The sequence below is a fragment of the Oncorhynchus mykiss genome, chromosome 17 (assembly GCF_013265735.2).
Source record: "Oncorhynchus mykiss isolate Arlee chromosome 17, USDA_OmykA_1.1, whole genome shotgun sequence".
Classification (NCBI taxonomy): domain Eukaryota; kingdom Metazoa; phylum Chordata; class Actinopteri; order Salmoniformes; family Salmonidae; genus Oncorhynchus; species Oncorhynchus mykiss.
Genome location: NC_048581.1, coordinates 28,009,950 through 28,029,067, shown reverse-complemented (window position 1 = coordinate 28,029,067; position 19,118 = coordinate 28,009,950). Strand labels below are relative to the sequence as shown.

At 40.9% G+C, this 19,118-nt stretch overlaps 2 protein-coding genes across 2 annotated transcripts; one reads left to right on the top strand and one right to left on the bottom strand.

Annotated features, from left to right (window-relative positions):
* The first annotated feature begins 58 nt into the window (after window positions 1-58).
* On the top strand, window positions 59-13,253 carry LOC110493607 (collagen alpha-1(IX) chain). Its single transcript, XM_021567970.2, has 32 exons — window positions 59-252; window positions 867-941; window positions 1,127-1,165; window positions 1,256-1,318; window positions 2,861-2,914; window positions 3,142-3,177; window positions 4,559-4,582; window positions 4,691-4,744; window positions 4,909-4,962; window positions 5,219-5,251; window positions 5,394-5,450; window positions 5,583-5,636; window positions 5,730-5,783; window positions 6,058-6,111; window positions 6,345-6,398; window positions 6,537-6,590; window positions 6,804-6,857; window positions 7,051-7,104; window positions 7,209-7,262; window positions 7,375-7,419; window positions 7,522-7,575; window positions 7,724-7,777; window positions 8,163-8,216; window positions 9,784-9,855; window positions 9,943-9,978; window positions 10,231-10,275; window positions 10,362-10,394; window positions 10,785-10,931; window positions 11,288-11,342; window positions 11,479-11,667; window positions 11,897-11,974; window positions 12,164-13,253. The coding sequence occupies exons 1-32, from the start codon at window positions 178-180 to the stop codon at window positions 12,367-12,369; spliced, it is 2,064 nt and encodes a 687-aa protein (XP_021423645.1). The 5' UTR covers window positions 59-177; the 3' UTR covers window positions 12,370-13,253.
* A 748-nt stretch (window positions 13,254-14,001) lies between these two features.
* On the bottom strand, window positions 14,002-18,616 carry LOC110493618 (protein tyrosine phosphatase type IVA 1). Its single transcript, XM_021567991.2, has 6 exons — window positions 18,431-18,616; window positions 16,721-17,305; window positions 16,028-16,120; window positions 15,782-15,912; window positions 15,423-15,497; window positions 14,002-15,131 (listed from the first exon to the last, which is right to left on the bottom strand). Exons 2-6 carry the CDS (start codon window positions 16,823-16,825, stop codon window positions 15,014-15,016), a joined length of 522 nt encoding a protein of 173 aa, XP_021423666.1. The 5' UTR covers window positions 16,826-17,305; window positions 18,431-18,616; the 3' UTR covers window positions 14,002-15,013.
* Window positions 18,617-19,118: the final 502 nt, after the last annotated feature.

Genomic DNA, 19,118 nt, shown 5'->3' with positions numbered 1-19,118 from the left:
CTCCTCCAACCACTTACCAGCTCTCCAGTCCATCATGAATAAACATGAATTTTAATAGTACATGGTACCTTTCAGTCTACTGTGAGGTTCAGTTGGGGAATATTGACAGGTGGTCCGTAAATCCCAACTAATCCGGTAAAGGGCACGTGTTGCGTCTTCCGTGTCTTTGGGAAGACAATGGCTCGCGCCAGGATATATCGGGAGTCATTGCTCGTGATTTTATTGCAAATAGTCCTTATTTGCTCCGCTCAGGTAAGTCACAAATTACGGTTATTTTCTTCTCCAATGGTTCACACCGATTTGTTTGCCAGCCACAATGTATACCTGGTTTGTATGACAGGCATGTATGACTGCTATTCTTGAGATGATATTGTCCTGTGTTATTGGGATAGAATTTCCCATGGATGGGATATGCTGGGATGGGATGCTCAGACTCCCAAATGTTTTGAAACACACCGTCTATGCATTTACAGATTCGTTGAACCATATAGTTTACAAATACATTAGACCTACCATAATATGCCTTTTGATTAGTGGACTATTTCTTTCTTTTGTAAATAGCTGCATGATTTAGAGGTGTGTGTTGTGTAGGGCAAGTAATATAACAGCTGCATGTGCTGACATATGGATCCAGTAGGTTGGAATCGCAACAAAAATATTCTCAACATATGTAATTACATAGAGTGGTCCCTTGTATAGTGGATAAAGGCTTGTGGTTTTCTTTTCTTGACCTTTCTGCCCACAAATTGACTAATTTCACACAATGGAGCTCTTTGTGTGAGGGGACCAAAGCACTGCCATCAGCCATGATTTGGAGATACATTTCAGTAGAGGCTCTTTAAATTATTTTGTTTATTTATCTACAGAGGGGCCCGGTCGGTCCCAGAGGCCCCGCAGGACCCCCTGGTATAGCAGGCGTGCCTGGAGTCGACGGCATTGATGTGAGATATCTTTTGATTTCATAGTTTATTGTTTATTTGTGTCATTTCACGCTTTAGACTTATCGGTTGTACAGCACCTCACCTGGTACAGACCAACATTAATTGTGTTATTCTGTCATTTTCAACCTATAGTAGAGTTTTACATAGATATTAAATAAACATTCATTTTTTCTCTTTAATTTCAGGGAGACAGAGGGGATGATAACTTCATAGAAGGCGGCCCTGTGAGTGGACTATTATTTCCTTTGCCATAACCTACCAATAAATGGTTAATACATTTTAGCATGGTATTGAAATGGTCACTCTGTTCCCAGGGTCCTGATGGGGAAGATGGCAAACCAGGAACTCCCGGAACAGCCGGCCTACCAGGGGCAGACGTAAGTTACACAGAATACACACATTTACAACCAGTTTATTATTCATATTCCCCAAGCAGGAAACCTTAGTACAAAATCAGATATGACTCCACTGAGTCTATTGAACATCTGTAACTTCTGAAACTCAAGGGACTGAAAATCTGTGGTACTACTGCTGTGTGAGTCATTTATATTGGCTCCTGAGCAAAAGGTTTGGAGGGGAGGGGGGGGGGGGCTCAGTGGGATACATCAACCTGGGTATTTAGGGGAGAGAGGAGAATGCTTCAAATAGCTTCCTGACTGAAACAGAGAAACAGAGGTCTTTTTGTGTGAGTCAGGGGGTGCAGGGGATTAGGCCGACCCAGTGATGGCTGACAGGAAAGAACTGTATGCTGGGAAAGGTGGAACAGAAGGGCCACAGTGTGTGTGCTGTCCATTTGGGCAATAATGCTGAATATAGAATGGCTTATCAGATGAACTGCTGACTGCTGTGTGTCTGGCAGGGTGGGTAGTGTCCAGGTATGTTGAGGTATGCACTAGTTTTGGCTGGGTAGCTCCCTATTCTCCTTTGTTTAGTGAATAGTGATCATATTTTTAGGAACAGTAAATACCTTGATAACACTGACTTCAAGTAGTCAACTATCATCCATTCTTTCTGTTACTCTGTCCATAACTGGAGTTCTGATTTGAATGATTCCGGATTTCTGTTGTTTGCTGCCTACCAAAGCTATTGACTAATTAGAGAGTATTAGTAGTTCCTTGATCTTGAGAGGATAGTTCAGAGCGTCTTCTCTTTTCAATCCATTGATTCAAGCTTGGCGGAGGACTAGTTGGACTAATTAAGTGACCTATGGTTTATGTAGGTGGTGGAAGAGGGGAGGGGCTAAACAGTGTGAGAGAAGACACACCCCCATTTTAGTCTTATAATTGCTAAATTACTGTACAGGAAACATGTAATCCATGAAATGTCAATGATGAAAATATGCAATGGTTTAGTTAGTACATTGTTTAGTTAGATCATTGGTCACATACTTTGTAATGTGTTATCGTCAAGATACAAACGTGGAATATAAGAGTTGTCTCAATTGAGATGCCTTCCATAATTTGTCGAAATCTTGTTTATAGATTATAGATTTGGATTACAAACCTTCCTTTGTGTTTACCAAACACAAATTGAATTAGGGAAATCAGATTTACAGTAATATTGCCTTGAAGTAAGGCAACCCTGTTACTAATGGTGATCTCAGAGAGTACTGTGTCAGCAGCTCAGTGTTGGAACAGTTCTATTTCAAATCAATTCATTTCATGAATGGAGGAATGGATGGATTGCCTATTGTTTCTAATGAATATTTTCACAAACATGTCCTTTTATAATTTCCCAGGAGTCCCATTGAATGCTTGTAAAGAATAAAATCATATAGAATATCACACTAAGAATGGGTAACAGAGCATGCAATTCGTTCTTTAACTGGAGGGCATAAGACATGTATTGAAGTTTTATATTGTTTACTCATGGACATTCATATTTCTGTGTGGTTGATAGAAGCTTTGTTATCTCTATAGGGTGCCACTGGACCTGTTGGGGATCTCGGCCCAGATGGGCCTCCTGGACCAAAAGTACATTTTCTTTATTTGAAATCAAATGTATCCATAACCTTCCTATCTGTCTAATATCTATATTGCTGAAATATAATGCATATACACTCTCGGTACTCAGTGTGTGGAGGCTGGTCTGAAGAGTATGAATGAGAAAATATCAGTACGCTCCAAAGCAATGAAAGGTTGAGATTGTTTCGCTGCCATGTTATTGTCATCACCAACCATCTTGTGTGCTTCTCTATCAGGGTGAACCCGGAGAGGCTGGGGAAGTCGGGGAGATTGTAAGTAAGCATGGTTAACTAAATGTATTAATATAATGTATGAATAATAGGGATGTAGTAGGGGTATTGTCCATTATGACATAGCCTATGGCAATCATGCAGAAATGACCAAACATCATCTGGAAAGGGATCGACCTCACTTGTTTCAATGGATTATTACATTACCATGAGGATGGGACCATCCCCTCCAATGACTTGTCTTATCCATCCACTGAAATGACTGGAAATCTGGAATAGGCTACTCCCTTTCAAGGACCATGTAACGAAAGGACCCACAATGAAATTGTCTTATAAATCCAGTTGTGGATTTTTAAATACGAGTTGGGTGCATTCACGTTTTGGGAAATACCATCGAACATGGAGCTCATTAGAAGGCTTGTGATTGTTTTGCTCTTTTTTTGCCCATAACAAGTATATCAAGAGCTGCGTTCACTTTCTAAATTAAAAGGAAGATGAACAGAATACATTTTCTATCAACAATTTGCATTTTTTCTTACCATAAACAACAACTGCTGAAGATGTCGCCATGCTTGCTGTCTTTTTTTCTTGACAAATGACAGCAGAGAGGTGGAAGTGAAAAACTCGGAGCACGGGGATGATAGATGAGTTTCCCACTAGTAATTACCAGTGGATTTTTCACAGTTGTATGCTGGTATTTACGGAATTATAAGTATTGTACACAGACACCCATTGGTTGACCTGAAATCATATATGACATAAATACGCCCACCTAGGATATGACACTTAAAAGGATACTATCTATTTAAGGGTATGATATACTATAAGGACTGATTTTTTTAAAACTGCATTGTTTAAAATTGTACATTTTATTACTGTACCCTTGTTACTGCATTGATTAACTTGTTAATACAGAAAAATGCAACTTCACTTCAATTTTACACCTTCAAGCCTCTCCATGAATGGGAGTAGAAGCTGTTAAAGAAGCCTTTTTGACCTAGACTTGGCGCTCCGGTATCGCTTGATCTGTTACCACACAGCAAGCGGTACCGGAGCTCCAAGTCTAGGTCAAAAAGGCTTCTTAACAGCTTCTACCCCCCCCCCCCCCCCCCCCCCCCCTTTTTTTACGCTGCTGCTACTCTCTGTTTATTAACCATGCATAGTCACTTTACCTCTACGTACATGTACATATTACCTCAATTACCTTGACTAACCGGACATTGACTGTGTACTGGAACCGCCTGTATATAGCCTCGCTACTGTTATTTTATTGTTGCTCCTTAATTATTTGTTATATTTTTATTTTATACATTTTTTCTTAAAACTGCATTGTTGGTTAAGGGCTTGTAAGTAAGCATTTCACTCTAATGTTGTATTCGGCGCAAAATTTGATTTCATTTGAATTCTCTTTCGTTTACCACAGGGCGAGGGACCTGATGGGACTGATGTGAGTACTTCACCATTTTTCCCACACCTGAATGAGGAAGAATGTATTTAAATACAAGAGAATTCAGTACATTAGCACTGTGTCATGTACTTTTTGTTTCACTGACAGGGAGCAGCTGGTGCACAAGGGTTGGTGGGCGAGCTTGGCAAAGTCGGTACCCCGGTGAGTACTGCCTTTTTAACATTTAGAAAATGATGGCTAGGTACACAGGGCTTCCAACTGTTTCAATGTCTTATTATATTGCAGTTAATACGGAGATATTGACTTCTACTTGTTCAATTATTGCATTCATTCACCTGTAAACATATTATTAATATTATTTACAGGGATCACAGGGCAGGAAGGGGCCAGTTGGGCTTCCCGGACCTGCAGGGCCCAGGGTAAATATGTTTATTTTCATGATGAATTAGTTCCATATTAGTGTTTTCATCCTTAGTACAGTAGGACAACCCATGTGATGTAATAGCTGCATAGTTCTGTGTGCCATGAAAAGTATCAACGAGAAGACAGACAATTTACAGCATCCTGTACATTTTTAAGAGCACTGCAACAACCAGCCTGTATGACAAACAGCCTGTTTCGCCGACAATTACTTCAAAGACAGAAATGTAATTAAAATGGTGTTTTTCTCCCCAGGGTCTTCCTGGTGTGTATAAGGGGGAAGACCTGGTAAGGCGTTCACAAGTTTCCTTTAAGGGCACCACAGCTATGCATGTGTACCCTGATGCTAATGATGGGGAACTTTTCAGCAGAGCCCCCCTGTGGCAGGGCTCTTAGATGACCTCAAATAGGCTTTACTTGTGTTTTTCAGTGTCCCAATGCCTGTCCTTCTGGTCTTAACGGATATTCTGGCCTCCCAGGCATGAAGGTGACTATATAACAAATACTCATACGATACTATTGTTTCTCACTGATACTAATATACTATAGATGTTGAGGCTGTATCTTGTCAGTGAAACTGGCTTGCATATAGCAGTAACATTATATGGTTTCTCTTTAGGGCCACAAAGGGGTAAAAGGAGAGTCTGGTGAGCCTGGAAAGCAAGGACACAAGGTAACGTCTCCCTCTGTTTACCCAGATAAATTATCAACAACCACAATAAGGTCAATAATAATGATTGTGACATTTGTTTGATGTTTTCTACAGGGAGAAGAAGGAGACCAGGCAGGAGAGGGCGAGATGGGAGCTCAAGGGCTACCAGTAAAATATTTTAATATTTCTCTCACATCTGTATCAATATGAATGTGTCATTCACAATGTGGCTATGATACATGTCTTTTTTTATTGAAATTGGCTTCTTTCTCTCTCTCTCTCTCTCTCTCTCTCTCTCTCTCTCTCTCTCTCTCTCTCTCCCCCTCTCTCTCTCTCTCTCCCTCTCTCTCACACACACACTATTCTCTCTCACACACACTATTCTCTCTCACACACACTATTCTCTCTCACACACTATTCTCTCTCTGCTGAGTGATTTTAGGGCCAAGGGGGGCCCAGGGGAATAACAGGCATAATGGGCCTCAAAGGTGACAGGGTAAGGGTCATGAGGTTACACATTGTTTGACATCATAGGGTGAATGCCAAAGATGAGCGATGTACTGTATATTACTGCCATCCTCAGCGGGTGCAATATTGCTGTAAAAATGACTTCAGCTTGGCCTGTTTCAGCACTGCCAAACCTCAACATCCCACAACTTATGTTTGAGCACACTAGTAAATGCATAAAAAAAAATGTATATTTGACATCTGAAATGTGTTTGATAACAGGGACCACGTGGAACGTTTGGAGACCTTGGTCCCCAGGGAATTCAGGGTGGCTCAGTAAGTGCCTGTCTTGGTTTTAACACCGTGATGTTCACCTCTTTTTCACCATGACCTCGTTGCCACCACTCACATTACAGTAACATCTCAACCTATATTCTACTATTTTGGTTTAAGAAATGTGTTTTTCTTTTTTAGGGTGACGTGGGCCAAAGAGGAGTAGTGGGCGAGACTGGACCAAACGGTGGTCAAGTAATTACTAAAACATCACACCGTCATACAAATATATTATCACTGTTATATCATCATTATTATTATTGCTGTTATATTATCACTGCAGAACAACAGAGCACATGGTCATTCACTTTCAAAAGCAAAAACGTGCCGCCAATTCATACAGGTGCACTCTATCTATCAAATAATGTACCGCATAAAGACTTTTACTCACTGTGTGTTTTTTTGCAGGGGGCCCGAGGGCCACAAGGAATAAGGGGCCTTCCAGGGGGGAAAGGGGAGCCTGTAAGTATTGTACACACCACAGCCTTACTAAATCTGATTTATTATCGACTAACATCTCATCTATGACATCTATGACATTACACACAGCATGAGCTTATGTTCATGGACTCCATACAGCTGACTCAATACACATGCCATGAAGCTAATCTTCTTTGTTAACGCTCAACTCCCCTGTTCTTTCTCCCACGGACAGGGTCTAGCTGGGCCCGATGGACGTGAAGGAATTCCCGGATTGCCAGCATCTAAGGTACGGCTCAAACTGCTGTTCAAAGACATAGGCTAAATGAGGATGTGCACACAGGAAATAAGTAAGATTGACAAGCTGTTGTTTTTTTTCTCTATCATTTTAAGGGTATTACTGGGAAAGTTGGCAGTCCAGGTGATACTGGGCTCCAAGGACTTCCTGTAAGTGTGACCTCTGACCCCTAGCATCTCTGATTCATCATATCCATTTTACATGCGTATTTGTTTGGGTTTGTTTGGTTGTTCATTTGTTTTGATGTGATTCTCGCCATAGGGTTTGCCAGGCGCTTATGGTCCAAAAGGGCAAAGTGGCGAAATGGTAGGGGAATATTTTAAATGTATGAATTAAACCAGTTATTGACCATACAGTATATGAATCTCTATTATAGGGAATCTTATGTTTTCCTCTCTTTGTTACTAGGGTAACTCTGGCGACCCAGGTTCTGTAGGACTAATGGGGTCTCCTGGGAAATCAGTAAGTCAAGAGAAAGTCTATTGATGAAAATTATATCACATTAAATGACAGTGATGAAATCAAATACTTTGATACAGTATACATAATATCCCTTTCACACTTGCACCAGTAGCATGAGAGATCTCAGGGTGACTTGCTTTGTTTACAGGGGGAACGTGGCGAGCAGGGAGAAGTAGGACCTGTCGGAGCAAGAGGTGGACCAGTGAGTATGTTCTATAGTATATGTGATTCACTGTGAGAAAGCCATCCATGTTAAAACACTATCAAGTTGGATTACTCTTTTCAAGGTCTCGTATGAACTTCAGCAGTTTGAATAAATGATCTGGAACCTCGTGATTTTAGGGTTAGGGAATTAGGGATAAAGGTGTGAGCTAAATAACGGAACAATAGAATAAGCAAGATCAGCACAAAGCATTTGAACTCTATTGCCACGCACAACCTTCGCTCTATTATTCTATCAGCATTGTTCAACAAGCTCAGAACTTCATGTGATTCATTTGGGAGGGTCTTGGACTATAATAAATCTGCACCTGTGCCACAATTGCTTCTCTATTACTTCCTATTCTTCTTCTCCTATTTTGCTGTAGGGTGAAAGAGGAGTGCGTGGACCAGACGGACCTGCAGGGGCACCAGGACCCAGGGTAAGTCAACAGCCCAACAGACCATTATAACTGACATACTCATAGCCCCAAAACAAGCCCACTAGATGTATCCTGAACCACAATGAATAAAGCATTTGACAGTTTCTCGTAAACATCCATACAAGTACCACGGTATGAACCATGATTATCAAACTGACCAATGAACTTGAAACATACAAATGAACTAGGCTAAGATGCTGGGGAAATCTGTAACCTGGGTAGTAAATAGGTGGAAGAATAGAGGGAGTTGAGCATCTTCTGCACAAGAATGATGGGAAAAGCCATGGGAAGTGATGACCAAGTGACCAAGCACAGAACCCTGTGGTGCTCCAGTCATCAGACTTTGTTGTGAGAAAATGCAAGGATTGGTAAGGTAAGATGCAGACAAGGAAATATCAGAGTGAAGCCAGTTCAATTCGGAATACAGAACAGGATTTTGTGGTTTGCAATGTGATGGATTATGACGCTACTGTGATGGGGAACGGAGAGGAAGACAAGAACATGATGAAGACGGTGTGAAAGAGGAGGAAGAAGAAAACAAAGACTATGAAATAAATGACCTTTTCTAGGATCATGTGCTGTGTGGCAAGAACAAAGTTGATGCTGGTCTCTCAACATTTACTAGGGTGGCCATTAAAATGATGTTGAAATAATTGTATATGTAATTATTTATGCTTACTTCCTATTTTCATTACAATGCCTTTCCTGCCCTACTTTTCCTGGAACTACGACACCACTGTGCAAATAACACAAGCCGCCCCCATCCATACCAAGTCTTTTGCTATTTATATATGACATAACATCAGTATAAACAATGCACTGAGTGTACAAAACATTAGACACACCTTCTCTTTCCATGACATAGACTGACCAGGTGAATCCAGGTGGAAGCCATGATCCCTTGATGTTCTTTGTTAAATCCACTTAAGGCAAAACAGGGGGTGCAACTCAATAGTAGGAAGGTGTTCTTAATGTTTTGTACCCTCAGTGTATATTGCTATTATCTGCTATCATTCCATACATATACAATTTAACATTGGCATTGTTACCATAGTAACCCTTCAGCTCAACCAAGCTGAATACCAGTGACTAAGCGCAAACCCACTCCAAGCAAGTGGAGCCGCATGCTCTCTCATATTGTGAGTGGCAGCCCTTTATAAGCCTCCAGACTGCAGTAATACTGTAATCCGCCGATGAGGGGCTATGAATGGAGTCCTGTTACACTGGTCCATGGGCCCAGGGGTATTTCTTCAGAGAGGAGGATTCAGGCCAGGAAAATAAGCTGAAAAGGCCTGAAAGAACCCTTTGTTTCCCAGGAATTCCTTAAACCAGTCGGACGAGGGTATGCCACACAATCAGTACCCACACTTCCAAAACATCTCATGGAGTGTGTCCCCAATACCTTTTCCAGCTCACCCGTTTAGACACGTTTTTTTCCAGCTAAAATTGTTTTTTGTGCAAATGTAGTCAGCTGAAGGCAAGGGGGAGGTTGGAGCGTTGCACAGGCAATCCACTGTGTTCGAGTTTTTTAAGTGTGTGTCTATATATATTTATTTATTTTTTACAGGGAGGTAAAGGGGATCTCGGGCTTCTTGGTTTGCCTGGCCCTGCCGGCCTGGTTGGACAGAATGGAGACAGGGTAAGGAATAGAAAAGGTGCCACAAAAGCAGAAGCAGAAATACATGTGTAAAAGCAAAATATAATTGTCCTATTCCTATCTCTCCAGGGTGCAGTCGGTTTGACCGGTGCTCAAGGAGAACAAGTAAGTTCTATCAATACCATCTCAACCGACCGAATAGTACATTCCTGCATAAGGGAGGTGACCATATTCTATGTAGCCATCAAATGATGCAAGAAGATGAATGGAGTGAATTCAAATGAGCAACATCAAGCACTAGGAGCTACCAGAAGAGTACAGAAGGCCCCACCAAGGCCTACTTGGGATGGACACGTGTTAATGATCCTGTAAGACATGTGTTTTCTCTAACAAAGACATTTCTACTCATTGATTTAGGGAGAAGCGGGTTCAGAGGGCACAGCGGGAGACAGAGGGGACTTTGTGAGTAAATACATGAAGAAAAAACGTTGCTGTGCCCAACATTTGTTTTTTTAAAGTAAAAGAGTACTGATTCTGTTTTACTATAGGGTGACGAAGGGGAGCCAGGAGAGAAAGGATCGGTGAGTCCAGTTTATAGCATTGCTTACTGCTACAGTTCTCTGTTGACATAGACTAGGCCAATTATGTCCAGTACACATAATGTGGTACCTGTTCGTCCCAAAATCATGGGGGACTCGTCATGATTAGATGCCACAACTTAATACTAATACTAGAGGTCACGTCCAAGTGAGCATCATCATTTCTCATTACTGAATCACTTCGCAGTGTTTGCGCCATGCCAAAAGAAAGCCTTGCACACTGTAGGACTACATGCCCGAAACACATGATCCTAGACCTAGACAGACAGCATTGTCTATCCTCCCAATGGTGCAGTCTGTGTAATCCAATTTTACCTTTTGTTTTGAATGAATGCTGAATGCCATTGTGTCGCGCTCTGTCGCTGTTTTCAGACGGGCAGACCAGGAGAGACTGGAAACAAAGGGCCGGAGGGCGGCCGGGGCATACCAGGCCCAGAGGGCAAGCCGGGCCAACCTGGACCACGTGGCATGCAGGGAGACAGAGGGGTGCCAGGACTGCCAGGGACACAGGGGCCAGCGGTAGGCACTTTAACAATTAACCAGATCTGAAGGCCTGAAACAGAGCAGGAGTCAAAAGACTCCAGTAGACTGGAGGAGACAGCAGAATTCACATGATGACTTTGCCCTGTGTTAAAGACATTCTCCCCGAACTTTGGGGTCTACTACATGTGACACAGTAGGCAATTTTCGTGGACCACTTTTGACTCATGAGCGCGACATTCAGAACTACTGGCTAAAGAGTTTACCAGTGAATCTCTTTAAGTATTTCCATGGGTTAAGACATTTCACGAAAAAAAAGCCTGTGTAGCTAGCTATGAATAGCATTAGTTACCAGATAACACCACAATTCTCTCAACAACCACCTGTTTTCCCAGGGGAAAAAACCAAGCGATACACACATCACACAAGTTTGCATGAGGGTAATGCAAGGTAAGTCATGATCATTTTCATATCAAACTCTTATCCATTTGATATTGACCATTACTGAACCCATCACATTTGATAAGGCAGCTCCATAGGTTTCATTGAACTGACCCCCCCATCCTTTTCCCTTCCTGTGCCACAGAGCAGCTAGCCCAGCTAGCAGCCAGCCTGAGGAGGCCTGAAGCAGGCATCTCTGGACTGCCAGGTCCCCCTGGCCCCCCTGGTCCTGCAGGCCCCTCCGGAGAGAACGGCTACCCAGGACTGGACGGGGCCAGAGGACTGCCAGGTCTCAAAGGACCTCCAGGGCTACTGGGTCGCAAAGGGCTCAAAGGTGAGGTTCTGAGTCTCTAAAGATGGTGGAAATATATCCTAAATGTAATATTATGGCCTAGTTTGTTAAGCCAATGACAAGTTGGCTGAAGCAGGCTGGTAGCAGTAGTATAAGTGATGTCCATTTGAATAATTAGGATTGTTTGTGCCATCAGAAGTGAAGTTCACTACAGCCATCCTGCATCGCTAAACTTGACTTGAATTGATGATCATGTATACGTTCTGCGTAGGTGACACGGGCGACAGAGGAGACAGAGGACCCACAACAAGAGGGGTTAAAGGAGAACCTGGAGCTCCCGGTCTACCAGGTAAAGATACCAGTCACAAGAGTATTATAAGGCTACATGCCCACAGCATAATAATGAAGGCTACAGTCATAACCACTGTGCTAACCCAATATGCGCCAAGTCTCTATATGCTCAGCTATAACATGGTTAGCTAGCTATTTAGCAGTTCCACATTCATGTACATATCTCAACCGACCACTCTATCCACAGGTGATCACGGTAGAGCCGCCTATGGCACAGACGGCCGCGACGGCGAGAGAGGGCCACGCGGCGTTCCCGGTATTCCCGGCGTTCCAGGGCCTCCTGGTCGTCCTGGCCTCAACGGCTACTGCGAGTCGTCACAGTGCATCCTTCCTATGGTGGCGTCACCGATATCGGCAAAAGATTCCGGCATGAAAGGGCCAAATGAGGAATAAGATGTGAGTCGGAGACCCAACGGGTCCCTGAACTGAGGGGCCACAAGGGGCCAAACTATTAAGAGACTAGTGGAGGAACTAACTAACGCGCCACGGAAGATCAGGATTGGGGTCAATTCCATTTAATTTCAGTCAATTCAGAAAGTAAACTGAAATTATAATTCTAAAATATTTCTCATTGAAAAGCAGGAAAATGGAATAGAATTGGAATTTCAGTTAACTTCCTGATTTGAATTAATTCAAATTGAAATGAGATGAAAATGTACCCCCAACCCCGTGGAAAAAACATTACTTTGTCTAATGTGTTTTTACTGTTTGTTTATATTTTGTTTTATTGTTTTGTTATACCCTTCTAAAATACATTTCAGTACCCCTTAACCTCAGCTCTTGCTTTTGCCATCTTTGCACTGTAAAATAAAAGGACCATTACATTTTTGGGGCAAACTAATTGTGATTTTATTGGGTACAGTAGGCTTTGTGTTTTGTTAAATATGAACCAAGTTAAAACAAAAACAGACCAGACTAACTGTGCTTTAAGCGACAATGTGCCAACCATTTTTAATTCACAGAATTCTGTATGTTTATGTATTTGTGTCAATACCGAACTTTCATACAAATTACCAGAATACTGTTGGTTCAATGACTTTCATTTGTTAACCAGTATCTTTGTTGCATATCCACTCACCAACCCCAGTACTTTATCGTCTTCCTGATGTAGGATTTTCTTTGTCATGATGACTGTTTTTGTGATGGGAGAACTAGGAGGGCAGTGTTGTTTGAAGACATATGTAGAAATTGTATATGCCATTCTTATTTATTATAAAGGTCAGAGGAGGTGACATCAAAGGTTGTACAAAAGAGAAAATAAACACATTTTGATAAAAGTCTTGCATGTTTTGTATGAAAGACTACAACGAAAATCCAGCAACGTGTTTTTCGGCTAATTTTCTGAGGCATGCAGAGTTCTACAGACTGGATGGCCTGTGGGTACAAATATAGCCACAAGGGGACACTAGCAAGCTTGACTGTCACCAGATCCAGGGTATAACCAACAGCCATTTAAATATCTCCACAAAAGGATTTGATTCATTTTCTGAAAATGCTGTTTGTCTTTGTGCTTTAGACTGTAGTTTTCCTATGCAGAAGATTCTTGATATTAAGTAAGCCTTGAGGGACATGTAACAGGGTAGGGGAGGGTTGAATAAATAAATTACTCACCTGTAATTGAGCCCACGCTTCTCATTTAAATCAAATGCAGTTAAGTATATCTTAATTATGACACGTTATGTGTCACTAAATGTATTAAAATTACATTATCAGTTTCCAGTGGGAGAAACTCTACCATGACTCTGCACGGCTTGTTTTTTGGGGATATTCTGGCATGACCTTTTCATTAGCTGAATTGGTTTCTCATGATCTTCTATGAAACAGTACGTAATCTTCCTCTTTCTCTGCCACGGTTCCAGTCAGCAGTCCCATAGACAGATCTGACTCTTTGTTAGTGCCAATGCTGGTACTATAGACAGAACAAGCCCACTGGGACAATCCATTAAACCAAACAAGGCCAATGTAAAACAAGTAAGGCATTATAGGCCTTCACTAATGGGAGTACAATAAGATATTATTCAAAACCAAGTTTTCAGTGTATCATTTTAATGTACTCTCACAAGTTGGTGAACAGTTACAATTTGTCGCTCACGGTACTAAAACACATCCATTGATAGTATAAATAGCCAACCTAATAATACACATTTTCAAATACATAAATCATCAAGTATCCAAGTATTAAGTTACGCACATCAAAATAAAAAGGCATACAAAATATCGCAGACGTTGCAAGTCCAGTTTCAAAGCGAAAAACACAAATCACATTTCGGACATGGCAGTAATTAATCAACGAGGTTTGATAAGAGAAAATAAAAAAATAAAAAGGTCCCAGACTTTCAATAAACAAATATTGCAACAATTAAGCATTTCATATTAAAAATAGTTACTGAAAGGACGTAAGTGTGTAGATGTCCTGCACAAGACAAAGGCAACATTCTTTTGTTCCAAGTTAAAAAAAATGAAACACCTTTTCTAATGTAGTGGATGACAAACCCACTCGATTGCCTTTTTGTTCCATTTTAATTGTAAGGCATTTCAAGTTTTAACCATGTGGAGGAAGGCATACATCTTTCTATTCAGTATCGAACTGAATCATAAAATTTAAAGGGATACCTAACTACTCATGTTAAATCATCGTTACAGTACTTTTTATAATATTTTTTAAAGTAATAAGCACCCTTGCCAATTAAAACCTTGGGATGTGTTCAACATGTATAAACCAACATCTGGAGGTTCACAAAATTACTTCACTGGCTGTGCTCCTTTCCAATTCCAAGGGCACACATAGAGAACACTCACTCACTGTCACTTGTTCACAAACAAACCTCTTTTTTGACACTTTTTTGACACCTCTTTTTTGACACTTTTTTAATTGAGAAGGGAAAACTTTACTTATTTGAGAATGAATTTCCAATGGAAATACTTCAACACAATGGATTTACTAAGAAAAAACAAGCCTGCCAGGTAGATAAGATAAAGAAATGAATGTATTTTTATAGGGGCATTGTTGGCATGGACTATGAGTTAGTTGGCTTTACTACTGGATGCAGCAGTTGTTGCGGTGGCCGTTGGAGTCTTTGAAGCGCAGGCGCATCTTTGGACGATACTTCTCCAGGTAGAAAAGCTGCTTGCTGTTGAACGCTCCGCGACGCTTCCTGTTACGAGAGAAAATACATTGTCATTTCACATAATCTAAATTGCAGGTCAGTGATATTAACTCAAAACAGTGTGTTTTATAGACTAGCCTCCTTTTTGAATGAAATATTAAAATGTACTTACACTGTAATTAAAGGGTTAAGGTACATATAATGCAATTTCAACTTTCGACTTCTCAATTGCAGCTCAGTCCGATTATTTAAAAAACAATGCGTTTTAGCCTCCATTTTAAAATGCTGCAGCTACAGTATATAGAGATCTACATGAAAGTGTATTTGCATCAGACTTACTGCCGGATAAACTGGACAGCATCTTCATATTTCATCCCACATTCAATCAAAGCCAGGGCAACCATGACAGGGGCTCTAGGAGTTTAACACACAAAAAAACATTGGAAATACTCAGAAGAAAAGATGACAATAGGCCGTTCGGGTTAGGGTACTATGGGACTTTTTAATACTGTGTATTATGGCTAATTGTTTTTTGGCATTCTTACCAAAGAACTAGCATCATCAATCTAGCACAATGAATATGAATATAAATGAATATAATGAATATAAATATAAATACTTATTACATGTTTAAAAATCCTTGCTACATGATTCTAAATGTTTCTATACTAAGAGGGGAAATAAGAACACTAGTTTACCTCCCCAAGCCAGCTACACAGTGGACAGCAATGCAGCAACCAGGCTCCTCCCTAAACTTCGTCTTCAGGAGGTTCAACCAATCATCAACAATCTGGTTAGAGGGGGGAGCTCCATCATCAAACGCCCAATCCTATTGGTGGAGGAGGGGGAAATTAGTTCATCTGCCCTCATTCTCAGAAACCAAAACAAAGATGGTAGTAAATAAGTTCTGCATTGTAGATGTAAAAAGTGATGTTGAAACTTACCAGAACCTGTATTCCCTCTTTCCCCACCAAGGTGGAATCATAGGTGGCCTCACATACTCTCACAACGGTGGTCACTCCATACTTCTTCAGTTCCTGTAGAAGAATGTACTTTTATTTTCATATGATCTTAAATCAAATCAAATTTTATTTGTCACATACACATGGTTAGCAGATGTTAATGCGACTGTAGCGAAATGCTTGTGCTTCTAGTTCCGACAATGCAGTAATAACCAACAAGTAATCTAACTAACAATTCCAAAACTACTGTCTTATACACAGTGTAAGGGGATAAAGAATATGTACATAAGGATATATGAATGAGTGATGGTACAGAGCAGCATAGGCAAGATACAGTAGATGGTATCGAGTACAGTATATACATATGAGATGAGTATGTAAACAAAGTGGCATAGTTAAAGTGGCTAGTGATACATGTATTACATAAGGATACAGTCGATGATATAGAGTACAGTATATACGTATGCATATGAGATGAATAATGTAGGGTCTGCAACATATTCCATTGTACATTTGACATACTACACAGGGAAAACATTTATATTTTCTAAGCAGACCCTTTATACTATGGAAGAGAGGGACTACCTATGAGAATCCAGAACATTCATATTCATTACGTTTTATAACAAAATTAATTTCTGATATCGTCACTGTGTTAATGATGTGAGGGCTCACCTCAATGAATTTATTCAAAGTGGCATTGGTTGGATTGTGGGTAATGAGGAACCTCATGTTTTTGTAGGTGATCTCCACAGGGGCAGGTCGGTTCATACGCGCCATGGTGACAGACGAAAAAATGAGATCTTCCACAAAACAATCTTAACGAAAACACTTATTTAGAGGGAGAAGGAATATCAACAAAATGTCAAACTATACTCCCGCAACCGTGACCAGTGGGATAAAGAAGGCTATGGGGCGAAAGGAGGTCAGATTTGGCAGAAAAAAGGGTGTGGACAACCAAAATCAAAGCCCTTCTCCTTTGGGAAACAAACCCCCTTGATTCTGACCAGGCAGAAGCCAACGAGGGCAGTGTGCAGCAGGTAGAGTTACCCCATCCAGGCTCGTTCTGCTGGTAGGTTAGGAGGTGTCCTGATCCTGCCAACGTTTCAGATCCTCCTCCTGTGAGTCCAATGTGTTTGGAGAGGAGGTGAGTTCTGCTGTTCACTCGTCTGCATAGGCAGCTGCGTGCTGTGCCTGGCAGTAGTCCCCACTGCCCTTCAGAAACTCCATAAATGTGTGACCCAGAACACCACAGAACTGCTGCAAGAGACAAGAGTGGGAGGAGGACAGAGTAAGCTACAAGGCCTCTAAACTCAAGGGGGAAATGGCTAAAACAACTGAAAAAGAAAATGTTACGGAAACACATAATTGCTGCTCTCTTTCAGTCCAGATCTGGTCTAACCATAGGTCTAATTTTATGGGTCTAACACGACTGCCAATGTGTGAAGGATGGATGTAGCTTACTAAGGTCGCAGCTTAACTTTCTACATATTATTTTTCTTTATAATTGCATACAAAAAGCAGTAATATATCTACATATTTGGCCTACTATATGCCTCGTTGACAGAAGGAAAGATTTGTTAGAATTTCAGCAAAGCTATTTTTGACACAAGCCATGTATAATTCCCTTAGCATTGTATATGTTTTTCTCTGGCTGATGCTCCAAATACTGTCTAAGAAGCTTGAAGTATGGATAGTTAATCCGACATTTTCCGGCTGGAAAATAATGTTTTGTTCTGAACATTAGTGCCAAATTGGAACTTTAATTAAGAGACAATACAATGACGTCAAACCTAGACGTCGTCCAACGACAAAACCCAAACAAACCGAAATGTACATAAGTATGATGAAAGAGGATTTCTATAAAACTGTCCTTTGTGAAGGCAGACTCGGCGCCATCACCCGTATAGAGGCCTCATAGCCGAGCACTTGTACATGTCCATTGAGATAGAGAAACAACATTTTGAATAGTGAGATATTTAGCGCCTCGTTTAAGTAAACTACAGTTAATTAAGGTAAGAATAATTATAGAAACTGTCAATGATATTGCTGACAAGTTCATAAGAAAAATGCGTACATTTTATACGATGGTAATAGCTACGTCGAAAATGCTTCTCAAAGGCGCTCCAAAGGCAACCCACCACCTCGTTTAACTCGAATAAAATGTCAATCTAACGGCAAAGCCTATTTAATTTCGCATACACCTTTAACATACCGTTAATCACAGGAAAAACTCACATGTATCAATTTGACAAAGACAACAAAGCATGTTTCGAAGAGGCCCGAGATTTAATATTTGAAAAATTGGAAGACCAGTTTATACAGAATTACAACACGAGTAGCTATAATGTAACAAAATATTGCTATATGAAAATTGACACTTACTGGGATATGCTTACTCATTGAAGATTGTAGCTTAATCATACAGCCGGTCCCTAAAAATAAGTAAATATATTAAATGGTTTTGCACCATGCAGTCTAGGCAATTCCTCCGTGCGGAGTCGGCGTCTACTCGACTAGTACGACGCAAGGCAAACCGGCAATCACTATTCAGAGCTCTCTTGAAACCCCACCCTAGAAAGCCTACAAACAGGGCATGTTCTCTGGGATCAAATTGTAGTCCTGCGCAAAAGAAGCCAACTCTTTATTACGTTTTATTCACCTCTGTTTGAATACTTAAGGATTGCTGATTATTGACTATAAAGTGCTTACCATTTAGGGTTTCCACTAGCTTTCACAGCCACAAAGTCAAAATAAGCTATTTTTTGTTGCTTTTTGGTCTCAGTTTAAGGATTTGAGGGATAAGGTAAGGTCCTGAACAGTCATTCTGAAAAGTACTTTTTTATCTCAAGGCTAACTACCAGGAAGTTTGAAAAGACAGGCTGAGTTGGGGGGGCTATATTCATGAGCTCCCCTTGACTGACAGCTCTTTTGAAACTGTCAGGTGCGTGAATGAGGACCCAAAAGCGAATTAACAAAACAGAGTTTCTTTAATGACGAAACACACGTAGGCTCAGATGGACAGGCAGATTCCGACAGGACAGGACAAGGTTAGATGAACAGGCAGATTCCG

Bases quoted from the DNA above. Each gene is read 5' to 3' on its own strand.
- LOC110493607 (XM_021567970.2), top strand. From the start codon at position 178: ATGGCTCGCGCCAGGATATATCGGGAGTCATTGCTCGTGATTTTATTG. The intron at 942-1,126 runs GTGAGATATCTT...CTTTAATTTCAG, and splicing joins CTGGAGTCGACGGCATTGAT to GGAGACAGAGGGGATGATAA. The intron at 8,217-9,783 runs GTAAGTCAACAG...TATTTTTTACAG, and splicing joins CAGGGGCACCAGGACCCAGG to GGAGGTAAAGGGGATCTCGG.
- LOC110493618 (XM_021567991.2), bottom strand. From the start codon at position 16,825: ATGGCGCGTATGAACCGACCTGCCCCTGTGGAGATCACCTACAAAAAC. The intron at 15,498-15,781 runs GTAAACTAGTGT...TTAAACTCCTAG, and splicing joins TGTGTAGCTGGCTTGGGGAG to AGCCCCTGTCATGGTTGCCC. The intron at 15,132-15,422 runs GTAAGTCTGATG...CTCTCGTAACAG, and splicing joins GCTGTCCAGTTTATCCGGCA to GAAGCGTCGCGGAGCGTTCA.